The sequence below is a fragment of the Puma concolor genome, chromosome D3, assembly GCF_028749965.1.
Source record: "Puma concolor isolate L17-30 chromosome D3, mPumCon1.1.hap2, whole genome shotgun sequence".
Lineage (NCBI taxonomy): Eukaryota > Metazoa > Chordata > Mammalia > Carnivora > Felidae > Puma > Puma concolor.
This window is the reverse complement of record NC_141678.1, coordinates 57,591,291-57,607,250: the sequence shown is the minus strand read 5'-3', so window position 1 is coordinate 57,607,250 and position 15,960 is coordinate 57,591,291. Positions and strand designations below refer to the sequence as shown.

The 15,960-nt window shown below is 39.6% G+C and overlaps 1 protein-coding gene across 5 annotated transcripts in view; it reads right to left on the bottom strand.

Moving 5' to 3' along the window:
* Positions 1 to 15,863, bottom strand: part of ELP2 (elongator acetyltransferase complex subunit 2) — a 44,004-nt gene extending 28,141 nt beyond the window's left edge. For 2 of the 5 annotated variants that reach the window (XM_025931029.2, XM_086682762.1), the window contains exons 1-9: positions 15,594 to 15,863; positions 12,938 to 13,016; positions 10,668 to 10,738; positions 6,382 to 6,538; positions 6,044 to 6,121; positions 3,768 to 3,832; positions 2,943 to 3,009; positions 2,322 to 2,462; positions 1,143 to 1,238 (exon numbers count right to left, since the gene is read on the bottom strand). In XM_025931029.2, the coding sequence (XP_025786814.1) occupies positions 1,143 to 1,238; positions 2,322 to 2,462; positions 2,943 to 3,009; positions 3,768 to 3,832; positions 6,044 to 6,121; positions 6,382 to 6,538; positions 10,668 to 10,738; positions 12,938 to 13,016; positions 15,594 to 15,731 (892 nt within the window). In that variant the 5' untranslated portion in view covers positions 15,732 to 15,863. Of the gene's footprint in view, positions 1 to 1,142; positions 1,239 to 2,321; positions 2,463 to 2,942; positions 3,010 to 3,767; positions 3,833 to 6,043; positions 6,122 to 6,381; positions 6,539 to 10,667; positions 10,805 to 12,937; positions 13,017 to 15,593 lie in introns of those variants that run through there. The other 3 variants (XM_025931030.2, XM_086682761.1, XM_086682763.1) reach the window with 3 other exon arrangements.
* Positions 15,864 to 15,960: the final 97 nt, after the last annotated feature.

Sequence of the window (15,960 nt, the reverse complement as noted above, 5' to 3'; positions counted from 1 at the left end):
TAACAACTGTAAAGCAATACTGTTTGTGGCTACAGAAATGTATAGTAGAAGTATAAAAACACTCATGGGAATGATATGCAGTGAATTCAGCCTTGTAGTTGTCCTAAGGGAAGAATGGAGGGGAAAGAGTTCGGGAAAGAATACACAGGGGTCCCTTAATACCAATAATATCTACTTTTTTTAAATTGCAGCAAAAATATGACAATATTAATAACAGTTGGACGGCAGTTACTTGAGTATTCATTAATGGTAGTCTCTATTCTTGCCTTGGTGAGGGGGTCAGGGGAAGATTATGAAGCCTGTGCCTCGTTCAGCTATACAATACAGCACCAACTTCAGCAAGCAACCATCACTCCACGAAGAGAGGTTAAGGGCCAAAGAAAGAGGGAGAAAGAGTCTTATTTGTTCATAAATGATGTGGCTCAGTATTACCAACTTCCTATTTCCAGGGGGAAAAGTTCCAGAGAAGTTGGCTTAAAAGTCAGTTTCTCTTGGGGCACCCTGGGTGGCTCAGTTGGTTAAGCGTGACTTCAGCTCAGGGCTTGATCTCACGGGCTGTGAGTCCGAGCCCCGCGTCGGGCTCTGTGCTGACAGCTCAGAGCCTGGAGCCTACTTCGGATTCTGTGTCTCCCTCTCTCTCTGCCCCTCCCCTGCTCATGCTCTGTCTCTCTCTGTCTCAAAAATAAATAAAAACATTAAAAAAAAAAGTCAGTTTCTCTTAAACGCCACGAAGACTAGATGAAAGCATTTAAAGAGCAAGTGAAAAGGGACATGGTGGCTTCAGCACCACAGCAGGAATCACACTTTTCCCACTTAGGAGTGTAAGTTTCAATGGGACTGAATGTCCAGGAGAACCTAACTGTAGTATTATACTGTGCCAACCTAAAAATGTCTTATATGTGAGATTTTTAGGTTTTGGTTTTTTTTTTTTTTTCCCAAGATTTTAAGTAAACTCTACACTCAATGCGGGGCCCAAACTTACAACCCCGAGATGAAGAGTTGCACACTCTACTGACTGAGCCAGCCAGTTAGCGAGCACTTGGTCACACTAAAAACACTTCCTCCACTGCATTTGGTCAGCTTAAAATTCTACATGTGTGATTCAACTCAAATGACAAGTATGTAGTATGTTTTCTTCCTACCTTTGTAGAATGAAGGCTGCCAGTGAACTGCATTTACCCAGTTTTCATGACCAGCCAGCACAGTCTCTAGAGTAACTGCAAATGCTATTTTAATACCTGCAACAAAAAGAATGACATATTCTTCCTGAAAGCTCTTCTAAAAAGAATTTCCATACCAACAAAGTTGTACAACTATGTACTCCCTTTCCAAAAGTCAGAAGAGAAACATGATTTAGAGTCAATAATTCAACAAAAAAATGAATTTCATTGACTTCACTCATTGTTCAAAATTACAAGAGAAAAAGTTCTAAAATTGCATAAATTTTTCTCTAGTCATAAGTACATATTAAGGAGTATGGCCAATTTTAAAACTTTTCTGGGATAGCTGCTGTTATACTGCAATGAAAAAGGAAAAACAGACATGTCAGCCTCCTGGCTATCCTCAGTCATTATCAGCATATAATAGCCTAAAATACCGTTTTAAAAAAACTTAAGAAAAATGCAGAAATAAAGGAGGTCAAATCAGTACTGTGACCTTTCAAAATCATTAATAAAAATGTAACAAAATTTCATATTTGGGAACAGCCAGCTACTCATGACATGCTGGTTAAGGATTTCTAGGTTTTCCCCAGAAAACCACGTACCAAAATCTCAACTCTAAAGGGCTTCAAAACCAAGAAGAGTAATAACAAAGGAGAGTACTCCTAGGTGAACAACACTGTAATTTAGTTGAACACTTAAAAATATTTCCTTCAAATATAACATCCCAACAGGATCTGCCATGCAGGGGTACTGCTCTGATTACCACCCAATAAGAAAATCAGAATTACACATCCCACTCAAATGTAGGGCTCTGGCTCGTCTTCTCTCATCCAGTAAAGGTACGGATAACTTACTTTATTCTTTTAGACCTTCCAATGCTAAACTAAAAATTTGGCATCTTATAATTTATAATTTGAGAAAACAGTAAACATTTTCAGCAATTTCTAAAAATCTTACAAATGTGGTTTAGAAGAAAAGTAAGTTTCATATACAAAAAATAACTTATCCTTAAAAAAATTGTTTTTAAAAATGCACAGTATCTGTTTCACATAGGTATGATACTTTTGAAAAACTAACCTTCACCTAGGTGTGTTGTGTTAATAATATTATGAATGAGTCAGGAAACTGTTAACATCAAATATTTTCATGATTACTCACCTTCCTTTTCTATCGTAAAAGTATTTTCCTTCAGCTTTATATTATCATCATCCTGAGTTTCTAAAGATGTTGATTTTACATACAGCCTCCATATTCGTATCAGGCAATCTTGTGAGCAGCTCGCCAGGAAAAGATCTCTACCTAATAAAACAACGAATTTTATTATTTTTTTAAACATTATATCTTAAATTTATGTGTAAGACTTTCTCCTCCACAATATGCAGATCTTTAAACTTCCTGAAAAAATTAGACTTTGCCTCCCAGCCCTTTATTCACTTGACCTATATTCTTTTTCAGTAACATTGGCAAATATACATACAATACCAATAAATGGTTATGACATGTGTTCTTATACAGTCTACAAAATTCTACAAAGAACTCCTCAAGAATGTCTACGTGTGTAATAGTCAGCTAGTGTCCGCTTTAAAACATCAACTGCTTTCATCCTCTGCCACCCCAATTGATCGTTAACAAAAGGGGTAAGTATCCTCTTTTCTAAAAGGGACAACAGAAAAATGTTACATACAAAGAAAATTTTAAATGAAAACACAACAGGCTGCTTTCCAGGAAGTTCCACACACTTGCCCCATCATATGAACTTCAGCAAGATTTCATACTGACCAAAGGTTGCCCATTCCACGCCTCTTATCCAATCCTCATGTCCACAGAGAAAAAGCACTTTCTGAAACTAGTAAGATAACAAAAATCATCAGACTTGATGTAAGAATTTAAATTTTCAGGTATATCAGTGATTTCATTTGGGGTCACAGCCAGTCCTGATGCACTTTTTTTTTGTTTTTTAAATTGGCAACACTATCTGATCAGACATAAGATAGAGCTCTCATTTGGGAATGAAAAAATCTCATAGTCATCTAACTTATCTAACACAGCAATGCTGAGTATGTAATATCTATAAATAGATAAATACTCTAAATTTTTACAGGATAAAATGACACGTATTATTCTGTAGAAAAAAGTCGGGTGGTCGGACATTCACAACCGTTTTAAACTTCACTATAGAAGGTAAAGAAAGAAGTATCTCTACTATTGAAGTTTTAAGTGACCCAACCCCTTTTCTGGAACTTTTCTCCTCTAATGTCTCAATATCTAGGTAAGCTCAGAAAGACAAACACTACCAGCTGTATTTCACCATAGATATAATTTATTTAGAATTTACCAAAAAAAAATTTATAAACCACCACCACAGCATCTTCCTCCTGTCCTTCCACCATCTACTGATCCGTTTCCACCTAACAACTCTGGACCAGGTGGCCAAGGCAGCACTTACTTGTGTTCAAAGAGAGTGGAAAACCATCTAAAAGAGGACTTTCAAAAAAGATTCTCGTACTGGATTATTTTAGAGTAGTAGAACATCCCTAAAATTTATCATCTGGAACTAGGCTGCATTAAAATGTGTAATTAAGCAGAACGTAAATCATTAATTACCTGGTCATTTTGTTGAACGAATAAGTGAATTTTGCAGTCATCATCACCACATGCTAATATTGGTACTGGGAGGATAAAAAGAGGCTTTACTGTAGATATTCCATCACATGTTATGATTATCACCTATGATGGATTCTAAGAACTTGGTAAAGAATCCAGACTTCTATGTCCCACACCCTGCACAAACAAACTGAAAGTGCTCAATAAATGTCTGTAGGAATAAAATGAATAATCTCAAATGTTCTATTAGTTACTTGGTGCCTGGGTGGCTCAGTTGGTTGAGCATCAGACTCCTGATTTCAACTCAGGTCATGATCTCACAGTTTGTGAGATCAAGCCCTGTGTTGGACTCTGCACTGACAGCACAGAGCCTGCTTGGAATTCGCTCTCCCCCTCTCTCTCTGCCCCTCCCCTGCGCTGTCTCTCAAAACAAATAAAAAAAAAAACCAAACAGCTACTGGGCAAAGAATCACTGCTAATTAGCTGCGAGTCCTTTCCTCCATTCTGTGTCATTTACGATAGAAGCAGCAGTGAAAAGAGAAACACAAAAAGCAAGTTGGGAGCATTTCACCATGTCAACCAGAAGATTAATATGAAAAGTTGCTGGTCCAACACAGCCAGAAAATGTACGAGCTATGTAGGAGTCCAGCATCATGGCTACTGCACAAAGATTTAAGGGTTTGTTACTTCAAGGACCTTACACTTTGAGAATTCAACAGTAAAACAAAATTCATGAAGCAAGTAGAGAACAAAATAAAAGCACATACAATTACTTCATAATTGAAAGTTGCTAAGAGAATAGATCTTAAAAGTTCTCAACACAAGGAAAAAAAATCTGTACCTATGGATGGTGAGGAATGTTCACCAGACTTATTGTGGTGATTTCACAATATATATAAATATCAAATCCTTACATTGTATGCTTAAAACTAATATGTGTCAATTATACCTCAATTTTTTTAAAAAAAGAGCAGGTAATTAAATACATGGTTAAAATGTCATGAAAGGTAGGACTATAAAAAAATTCACGTTACCAAAGGACAGCAGATAAAATTAGGAGTCTTTTTCTAAATTTGTTTTTCAAAGATTTTTTCACTCTAAATCAGGTAAAAACAAAAAAACAAAAAAAACCCCAGGGGCACCTGGGTGGCTCAGTCGATTGAGCATCTGACTTCAGCTCAGGCCATGATCTCAAGGTTTGTGAGTTTGAGGGCATGGGGCTTGCTGCTGTCAGCACTTCGGATTCTCTGTCCCCCTCACTCATCACCCCTCCCACGCTGGCTGGCAGCTCTCTCAAACAAACAAACAAACATCAAAAAACAAAACAAAACACAAAAACAAAAACTCCAGTCACTTGGCCTCACTGTGGATGGGAAGAAACTAAATTCTCTGCTATGAAGCCAGAATGTGGGAGTTCCTCCTCCCGGGGAGCCCTTGCACAAAGTTCATCACATCGTAACACGGAGTTGCAGTTGCTGCTGCAGAGGGCAAGGGAGGCTGGTGGCCTCTCTCCACCAGGTATGTCCTCCAGAGAACTGAGGCGGCAGAGACAGACTGAACCACATTGGCCAACAACTCTGTGGAGGACAATCAAAGGTACGTACAGATGGGTTTCATAGCAAAAGGGAAGTTTTTCTGTTGGGAGATTCTAAGTGATCTTGGGCCAATGGTCATTATGCAGGATGTGAAGAGGCTCTCATCATCAGAGGAATGTTCACGGGGTTCATCTTTAGTATTTTTTTCAACTTATGCCAGATCTCAGCCTTCAAAGAGTTCATTTTCCCAAATTAGATCTATAGATGTTGATAACGTACATGATAAATAGCATCAATCCCAAGTACATATTAGGTCTCTTAAATTTTCAACAGCTATCAAAATTCTTACAACTTCTCTTAATTTTATGTTCTATACACAAATCATTTGAATACTGAAAACAAAAGTACGCTTCTGGGTAACGTAGCATAAGGAACACAGTAGTGGAATCACTATGTTGTACACCTGAAACTAATGTAACATTGTGTCAACTATACTTCCATTCTTTTAAAAGGTCTATTTTCCATGTTTCAACTTATCTAGATACAATATTAAAACCAAACGTGTCTGGTTGTAGGGAGATACAAAAACATATTGCTGTTTTTTGTGGTGTTTTGGGATTTTTAGGTAGGGTCTACACATGGGGCTCGAACTCACAACTCAGAGATCAAGAGTGACATGCTCTACTGAGCCAGCCAGGCACCTATACTGCTGTTTTAACGTATACTCAGCAGGATACTCACCATCAGTACTAGGCAAATAAGACAAGCAGAGAGCCAGAGTGAATCCATTTCCAAAGTTCAAGGTCTGAAGGCATGTTACTAAGAAATAAAAAACACCATGAACAACTAACACTGAGCTTATCCACCTAGAAAGGTTGGGCAGCATCGTCAACAGCCCTGGGTGCAATAGGGATGAGAGAAGTCAATCCTGAGACCCAATGACCATGTGGACGTAAATGGTCAATTTTTAACGTTACAGAGAATAAAAGGACTTCAAAGACTGAAAGAAACTGACATGTATGTTCTTTCGTCACTTGACAATTACTATTTCATTTGTATTATAATTTCTCTAAACCTACCTTCTGAACCGTTTTTAGACCAGACTCGAACAGTAGAATCAGAAGCTGCAGACACCATCAGTGTACGGAATGCAACGCCTGACGCCCTCTTCTGGTAAAGAGCATGCACTGCATTAACAGGTCCTTCGTGGCCTTGGAGATGGACTGCTTTTAAAAGCTACATCAGAAAGAATTGACAAAAACATGGTGATAAAAAAGGAATTAAGTTTTACCTTTACTGAATTAAAATCACAGAATTAAAAGTACTGTTAAACTACCTGACCCAGAAATACATCCTCTAGAGTTGAAGAGCAAGTAAACTTCAGAGAAGTTGGTCTGACTGCAGTAAGGACACTTAAAGTGTGCATACCCTTTGACACAGCAATTTCACATCTAAGAATCTACTCTGAGATGCTAACCACACTAGTGTAACAAATAGTAACAAACGAATGCAGAAAAAGATTCATCACACAATCTTTATACTAGTGAAAAATTGCAATCAACCTAAAATTTTTAAGAGGAGCTGATTATATTATTGTAGATACACACTGTAGTCAACAAAAAGGATAACATGGAAAGACAACCACAACATTGATATTTTTTGAAGACTAGAGCCAGCTTTGTGGAATGTTTCTCTTTTGGATCAGTCTATTTCCTCATGAATAGATTCAGGGTATACATTTTGACATTACTATCCATGTGCATCCCATCAGGAAGCACATGATACCACTCTGTGCCAATATTAGTGAAGTTAAGCTTGGTATCCTAGTAAAGGTAGTATCTGCCATGTTTTTTCACTGCGAAGGTAAAAAATTTTTTTGTAATGTTATGTAAGATTATACTTTGTAACTTGGTACTTCTCCATCAAACTTTAACCAAATATTTTTAGCATACACTCATGATACTTGCCTGAATCAAGTACAGCTGGAAAATGAAAAAAAAAAAAAAATGGCAAACAGAACTAAGAAATTCCATTTGTTTATCATCTAAATGCCTGCCATGCAAGATTATGCCCTGTGGTATCATTTCTGTTATTTTAGGTGTATTTTTTAGAGTTCAAAATGTGTGAGATTCTATCATATCCTTTGAGAAGTATCTTCTATAATTTGCTATCTCCCAAAATAGTGGGATCCCTTAAATGTTTCAATTGTTTTCCCAATTAAGCTGAACTCTGCCATTCAAGAAAATAATTATGTATAAGGTTCTGTACACTAACTTCCTGCAGCCATTAACTTTTGGCTTCTTGGAAAACTCATTTTAAAAAACTCAAGTACAATATAATCTCTTGTATGTATAATTATACACACGAAATAGAGAACTACAACAATGTTCATTAGAATGCTAACTCTGCTGAGGTTCTGTACTTAGTTTGTTTTCCTTCTTCATGCTTTTCTGTAAACTTCCTTCACATGTGTCTATATCATTACTCCCCCCAAATTTAAATCTCTTGAAAATACTCATTTTACATTTTTAAGCAGGGGTGTATGTCAACCATCAGAGAATTTTAAAAACTCAAAAGAAACCTCTCAAGTTTGTCACCTTGTTAAAAAAAACAATGCTCACTCTTCAAAGACAAACCTCTCATTCTACCAGCTTAGAATTATTTCCTTTTATCAGAAGTCAAGGTGTGTTGAACACCTGCATACATGGAAATGCATATGGAAAGGAGCCTGTAAGGCTCTAAGGTTTCCATGTGTGGCCCCTTCCTCTAAATCCTCTTATTCCCTTTAACCCCCTTTCATGCCTTTCACCCTCCTGCGGTCCTCCCTGTCTGGCCTCACATTTTCTCCTCTGGCTCCTCCTGAAGTTTGCTGCCACCAGATACTTGCTCAGTCTGTGATCCCCTATTGACAGAAGTGTGGGGCAGCAATGAGGAAAGAGTTTTTCAAGTCTCACCTCAAGATCTCAAAATCAAGTGTTCAAATCACTCACTCCCTCTGGATTCCTCTACCAAGATCAGTCCAAACAGGAGTTAAGTTTGCTACACCTCCCTTTGCTCTCATTCACGTCTAGGTACTTCCAAAATCCCTACCTCCACACCTGCCCTCTCCTTCTGAGGACAAGTATGGATGCCAGGCCAGCAATTCAAGCGAAATGTCTACAAGTAAATTCCACATCTTTCCTCCAGTTTCCCTATCTTACTTTGTAGAAGCACCTTTCTCCCAAGACCTGGAAACAGAATCCCACTATTTTTATTACTTACTCCCCTAACACCAGCTCCCACTCCTTTAATAACTAATCAATGTCAAAATCATTTTGCCTTCAAAAACACCCCACATCGCTTTCTTCCTATTTTTTCCTACTATGAAATGGCACATTGCTGTCAGATCAATCTTCTTCTGTTATTCATACTCTTCTGCTTAGAAATCATCAAGGACTTCCTAGTGCCTGCTAATAAAGAACAAACTCTTAAAGTTGGTATCTACATTTCCACATGATCTTCCCCTACCGTACTTCTCTAGTAGTACTGCCTACAATGAATTATCAAGAAACATGTCCAGGGGCGCCTGGGTGGCGCAGTCGGTTAAGCGTCCGACTTCAGCCAGGTCACGATCTCGCGGTCCGTGAGTTCGAGCCCCGCGTCGGGCTCTGGGCTGATGGCTCAGAGCCTGGAGCCTGTTTCCGATTCTGTGTCTCCCTCTCTCTCTGCCCCTCCCCCGTTCATGCTCTGTCTCTCTCTGTCCCAAAAATAAATAAACGTTGAAAAAAAAAAAAATTTTAATAAAAAAAAAAAAAAAAAAAAAAAAAGAAACATGTCCAGAACTATGTCATTCAGTTACAAGGAATGCTAAGAAACTTAAAAGGGGAAAAAAAAGTTAAGACTTGAACGAAGCTTGGGAAATGGTACTTAAAGATACTCATGTTGGTCCATGTCAGAACTTTACAGAGCCCTCACTATACTCACGGTGCACTGGGACTCTCTAAAGGAGAGACTATATTCTATAGTGTTTCCCAACCTTGATTGGCCATAGATTCCTTTTTTCACTTAACTTCTTGAGAGATGAATACCTCCCTGAACAAACTTTTTTAGAAAGCCCTGTCCTAAAGCCTAGGCTTGGGTTAAGACTGGATACTGCTGAACAGGTGGTCTTCTTTATCAACTGAGCTTTTTCATTCATGCCAGGAATTTCCTACCAGGAATTCTAGACCCTTAAACTCCTCCCAAGGAGGGGCACCTGGGTGGCCCAGTCGGTTGGGTGTCCGACTTCGGCTCAGGTCATGACCTCATGGCTCATGAGTTCAAGCCCCATGTTGGGCTCTGTGCCGACAGCTCAGAGCCTGGAGCCTGCTTCTGATTCTGTGTCTCCCTCTCTCTGTCTCTGCTCCTCCCCTGCTCACACTTTGTCTCTTTCTCCTTCAAAAATAAACAAACACTAGGGGCACCTGGGTGGCTCAGTAGGTTAAGCACCCAACTTCACTCAGGTCATGATCTCAGTTTGTGGACTAGAAACCCACATCAGGCTCTGTGCTGACAGCTCAGAGCCTGGAGTCTGCTTCGGATTCTGTGTCTCCCTCTCTCTGACCCTCACCCACTCACGTTCTGTCTCTCTCTCTCAAAAATAAATAAACATTAAAAAAAATTTTTTTTTAAGAAATAAAATAAAAATAAATAAACATTAAAAAAAATTTTTTTTTAATTCCTCCCAAGGAAACCACCTGATACTTTAAGACCCAATTCAAAGACCACCTCTTAAAATTCTACTAAACTCACAGCACCACGGTTGTGGTACAGCAAGCTAGAGCACATTATCTACGGAGCTACCCTTGCTCTTTAACTCTTCAAGTAGATTTTGCCTTCAAAACCATGTACGTGAATCATGAATAGGATTCTGCCTCATCTACATCTACTGCATGACAGATGTTCAAATGTCTAACACGCTAACTTTTAATCTTTGCTTACAACTAGAAACAACCTAGTGTCCATCAATAGAAATCCGTCCATACTCAGCACTGCATATTATAACATCACTCAGAATTATGTAAATCTATATCCACATGGTAACAGCTGTCCTGTGAACAAGGCAGTACTAATTTATGCTATCAGTGAAGACAGAACAAATAGCCCCTGTATGTGCAGTGTGAAAACTATTACAAAATGATGGGAAATTCACAGAAATGAATGACAGCATGTGAATATGAGAGCAAATATCAGAAGGAAGGGTACAGGGCATGTGAAGTATAGAAGATACAGGACCTGGATTACTGATAAGAATAAAGCAACTTCATAAAAGAATACAGTAGAAAGGACAAAAAGACCTGAAAATAAAAGCAGATAAAGGTCTTTTCTTATAAACATGTCCACCCACCTGATTATTCTTTATTTCCCAGTGAATCACTTGATTATCAGATCCTCCAGAAAGTAATTCAGTAGAAGGAGCTGAAAAAAGTTATATCTCCATAAATATTTTTATTTTTTCCCCAGCTGTCTTGAAAACTCTCAAGGCTATAGAAAAGATATAAGAAAACTCATATACCCTTATCTAGACTCACCAACTATTAACATTTTGCCACATTTGCCTAACATCTCACTTTCTCTATACATGCATACATAGATCCCTTTATTTTAACAAACCATTTAAAAATAAGTTGCAGACATCATGACCTCTGAATTTCTAACACTTTATTATATGTAACCTAAGAATTAGAACATTTCGTACATGCCACAGGACAATTAACATATTCAAAAGTTTTAATTGTTGATTGATACAGTATCACCATGTAACATACAGTCCATATTTAAATTACCCTGAATTGTCCCAGTAACGTCTTTTGTAACTTTTATAAATTCTGAACCTAAGGACCACAAATTGCATATTTAGTTGCCGTATCTTTTTAATATCCTTTAACCTAGAATAGTTTCCCAGTCCCCTTTTTTTGGGACAATGACAGTCCCAGCCAGTTGTTTTGCAAATGTCCCTCAATCTGGATATACCTGGTTGTTTCAACATGTAAGATGCACGCTAAATACTTTCGGCAGGAATGACCTATATGAGACATTTACAGTCAACTGCTATTAAGTATATGACATATTTTTGAAATAAGACAAATATTTCAGAGTAGCTCTTTTAAACACAACTTCTTGTGGATAACAGAAGAATAAGGAGTAACAACCAAAAAGGGAGAAATAATCAAATATAATTTTCCACTTATGTTTCTTCTGGTCTGTGTGCTAGATATTTAGGGGAGCAACAGGGGGATTGTCTGAAGAACATTAGATCTATAGTCAGAAGTCTGACGTTCATGTCCAAACCCTACTTACTGCCAGCCAGCTGTGATCTTGGGGCTTTAATTTCTTCATGGATCACAGACACTAAGCCAATTATTTAACTACATGATTTTGAGAATTACTATAAGGTCCCTAAAAGTAATGTGTTAAAAATCAGACATTTTAAAAATATGAAATGGGGCAGCTGGGTGGCGTAGTCAGTTAAGCATCCAACTCCAGCTCAGATCATGATCTCATGGTTCATGAGTTTGAGCCTTGTATTGGGCTCTCTGCTGTCAGCACAGAGCCCTCTTCAGATCCTCTGTCCCCCTCTCTCTCTGCCCCTCCGTGTTCTCTCTCTCACAAAATAAACATTAAAAAAATTAAAATAAAAATATGAAAGGTTTTTTTGTTGTTGTTTAAGTAGGCTCACACCCAACATGGGTCTTAAACTCATGACCCTGAGATCCAGTCACATGCTCTACAAACCAAGCCAGATGGGTTCTCCTAAAATTATGAAATGATATTATTAACATTTTATATATCACTAATACTTGGGTTAGAAAAAATATCTTAATTATCTACTGGTAGAGCCCTAATCTTAGGAAATCAAACATAATAGTTACAGATTACATTGAAACACAAGCAATTCATTTTATATAACCTCACTTTTAAAGATAAAATATACAAGCCCAAATTAACATTTTATAATAAATCCCTATACTGAAATTCAAGTAGTCTTTGATGTCACTTGGCAGCAATTAATATAATTACAATTGGCTTTAATATCTGCACCAACAGCCACTCTTTCTAGTATTTAATGGTTTTTATTGACCTAACATGACTAATACTGCATTACCAATTGAAATAAGTGGCTTATTAACCTTTTTATCTTTTTATGTTTATTTTTGAGAGAGGCAGACAGAGCATGAGCAGGGCAGGGACAGAGAGAGGAAGATACAGAATCAGAAGCAGGCTCCAGGCTCTGAGCTGTCAGCAAAGACGCAGGGCTCAAACCCTCAGACTGCAAGATCATGAGCTGAGCCAAAGTTGGACCCTCAACTGAGCCACCCAAGTGCCCCTAAACTTTTTTTTTAATGTCACAGATAAAATCATAGCAAAGTCATACTTATTCAGCAAATTCTGTATTTGTGCATGGCTCAGAATGCTCTCAATAAGTGTTTATGGAATAGAAAATAAAATTATTTCAGAGTCCATAAGAATACCACAGTAAGGTATATATAAGACATTTCAGCAAATTCCAAAGGATTCTGGAAGCACCATCTAAAAGCAATTCTTTTTAGAAAAATGGCTAACCATACTTAGCAGAAAGCAACTGAAAGTACCTTTAACAAACAGATGAATACTTACAACCATCTTGTTTACAAATCCACTGTACACAATTGACCCGAGCAGTGTGACCATTCAGGTTGGTGATGACAACCCTTTCCTTTACAAAAGAAAACACCAGTTAGTAAATTACAAATTATCCTACAGAGGAATTAATAAATTAATAAAAGTCAGATGTCAATGGTTTTGATGCTAATAAAAAGTTCAGGATTACTTCAAACAGAATCACTTCCCTTAATTCATAAACTCTAAACCATAGCTTAAACTATCCGTTCACTCTAATGTGTGCCTGCCTTTGTCACCACTCCATATTCTGGATGTTCCTTGTTCTCAGCACACTGAGCTCTCAGGTCTTTATCTGCTAGCTCCTCCTGACCACCTTGGTCCTTCTCTACCGGGGAGCCTGTCTGGATACCCCAGGCTAACTCTTTCTTGTGCTCCCACAGGTCTCAGGGCCTACTGCTACCATGCTTGTACCAATCTCGGGGTTTTACTGACCAAAAAAAACCCCTCAATAGAGAAATTCATGATTATCGGAGTCAAATTCATGGCTCTCTTTATATGCCATGGCTGATCAGATGTTGGGTCATCAGCCTTAAAGAAACAAAGTTACCAGGCCACAACTAAGGTCTTCAGACATGGGATCCCTTCAAGGGGTACAGTCAAGTTCCCAGCAGCCGCTCAGACTGTGCTTTCAGTAACATCCCTCCACACTTGGGCTTTATTTTACTTCACGCACTGAAGATATTAACTCTGTGACTACAGTGCCTTCCTCTTTAGGGCCACTTTCCCTATTTACTATGAACAGCACAAGCTTCCTATCTGCTTAAATGCCAACTGAAATTCAGATGTGAATGTGCAAAAACTGGTATATTTCACACATAAGTTATTTGAGGCTGTGAAACAATTTATAGTATTTCACTGTCTCTCTCACTAGATTAAGAATTCCTTGATGGGCAGGAATTATTACCCATTATCTTTGTATCATCACCACCCAGTCCAGGACTAGCACAGAGGGTCCTCAAAAATCTGCTGAGTATCACACCAAAACTTTACTTTAGCATCTGACATGCTCTTATTCCTATATTTAATTTAGAGCCCAAACAACAGATATGTAACAAAGTACTTTTTAGGCCCAACATACTTCTTTTTTGGTAAGTTAAAATCCCCTAACATGGCCACGAGGCTATCATTAAAAGTAAAAATGTGATGGAAGACACGGGCACAAATACATTAAGTGGCTGCAGAAAAATTGCCCTCTACAGCTGAGTCAGTCCTTGGTTGACTGTCTCAGTAAAGTTTTCCTTGGTTTTCCATGCTTTCTCCTGCCAGTTACGAACGCATGGCAGGGCATGGCGGAGCGCCTGGGTGGTTCAGCCGGTTAAACTCTTGGTTTCAGCTGAGGTCATGATCTCATGGTGAGTTTGAGCCCTAAGTTGGGGCTCTGCACTGACAACTCTGAGCCTGCTTAGGATTCTCTCTCTTGCTCTCTGCCCCTCCCCTACCACGTATGCGCACGTGCATGCTCTCTCAAAAATAAACATTAAAAAAAAAAGAACGCATGGCAACAATAGGAAACAAAGAGGCAGGAAGCCAGCTCAAGATACAGAAAACACAGCTATTTCATATATAAATTTGAATGTGAAAAGATTATGAGAATGAGATTTTTAATCAAATAAAGCAGTACAATAAGAAATACATAGAGCTATCTCCTGCATTGCATTTTCATTTCTAGCACTCTATTTTTTACACTGAGGCTCCTTTTGAGAAGCGACACTAATTGTATCCTCCAAAATCAGACAGTGGGAATGGAGTCATAATAACTCTGGTAAGACTGCAAAAACTAGTCACTTGGAAAGTTTGGTTATGGGCGCCTGCGTGGCTTAGTCAATTGAGCTCTGGACTCCCGAGATTGAGCGCTGGACTCTTGATTTCCGGTCAGCTCAAGATCTCACAGTTGGTGAGACAGAGCTTGTGGTTGGGCTCCGCGGGCCGACAGCACCGAACCTGCTAGGGATTCTCTCTCTCCTTCTCCCTCTGACACTCCCCCTGCATGCGTTCTCTCTCTCAAAATAAACAAACATTTTAAAGGGGGAGAAAAAAAAGCCTGGTTAAAGCACCAAGAAAACAATCAATAGACTTGGTAAAGTTCCAAGAATATGTACTCCCTGCCCTATAACCACTGCTTAGGATTCCTAATCCCTTTGACATTTACCCCACCGGCGCCTTCTTTAAAATATCTACTCCCTAAGTCAAAATACAAGTAATATTTCCTTGAAACCCAATACAAGCTTGTTAAGTAAATCTGAAGGAAATACAGAAGTGAGGTACCACCTGTGATAATGGCTTTCATCCATACCTAAATGGCGAATCTTTTAAAACCCGAACTCATTAACAGTACGGCCGTTCCCACGGAAGTTTTCAGAAACGGCTGTCATTCATGTGGGGAGTTACGTGGGACAGGTGGGGGGCTACGTGAGACTAACAGGCTACTGGCAGTACACGGTGACCCCAGGCTGCCGCGGCGTGCGACACGAGTCCCGCACGCCCCAAGGCGACCCCTCGCCCACACACCCTATCTGCCGCCCTGCAGGAGTGTCTACAGTCTGGCCGCGGCGCACCCAGAGGATTCCGACCCCGAAGAACATAGAAACAGGCGTCCAGCCACTTCTCTTACCTGAGGGTCATAGAGCACCACGGAACAGGATGTGCCGAAGGCCAAAAGTCCTCCGGGCCCGGAGTTCCAGCTCAGGGCTCCCCGCACCCGGTTTGGGCAGCAAAACACGTGAGTTACCTCCAGCACGGGCGCTACCATGTTGCTGGCTGGGCCGCGGCGGAGGCCTGGACGCGCACTTCCGCCCTCGGAGCGGAACTACCCGCGTGGTGGCCTTTCCTGCTGGCGTTATCCACACCGCTTTTCAGAGGCGTCCGAGGGCGGGGCGGAGGCGGCCACGCCCACGCCGGGTCCGCCCACTCTCCTGGCGCGAGCGGTCTTCAGTGTCTGGGCGCAGCTAGCTACCGGCACTCTGTGCTGGACCGTGGCC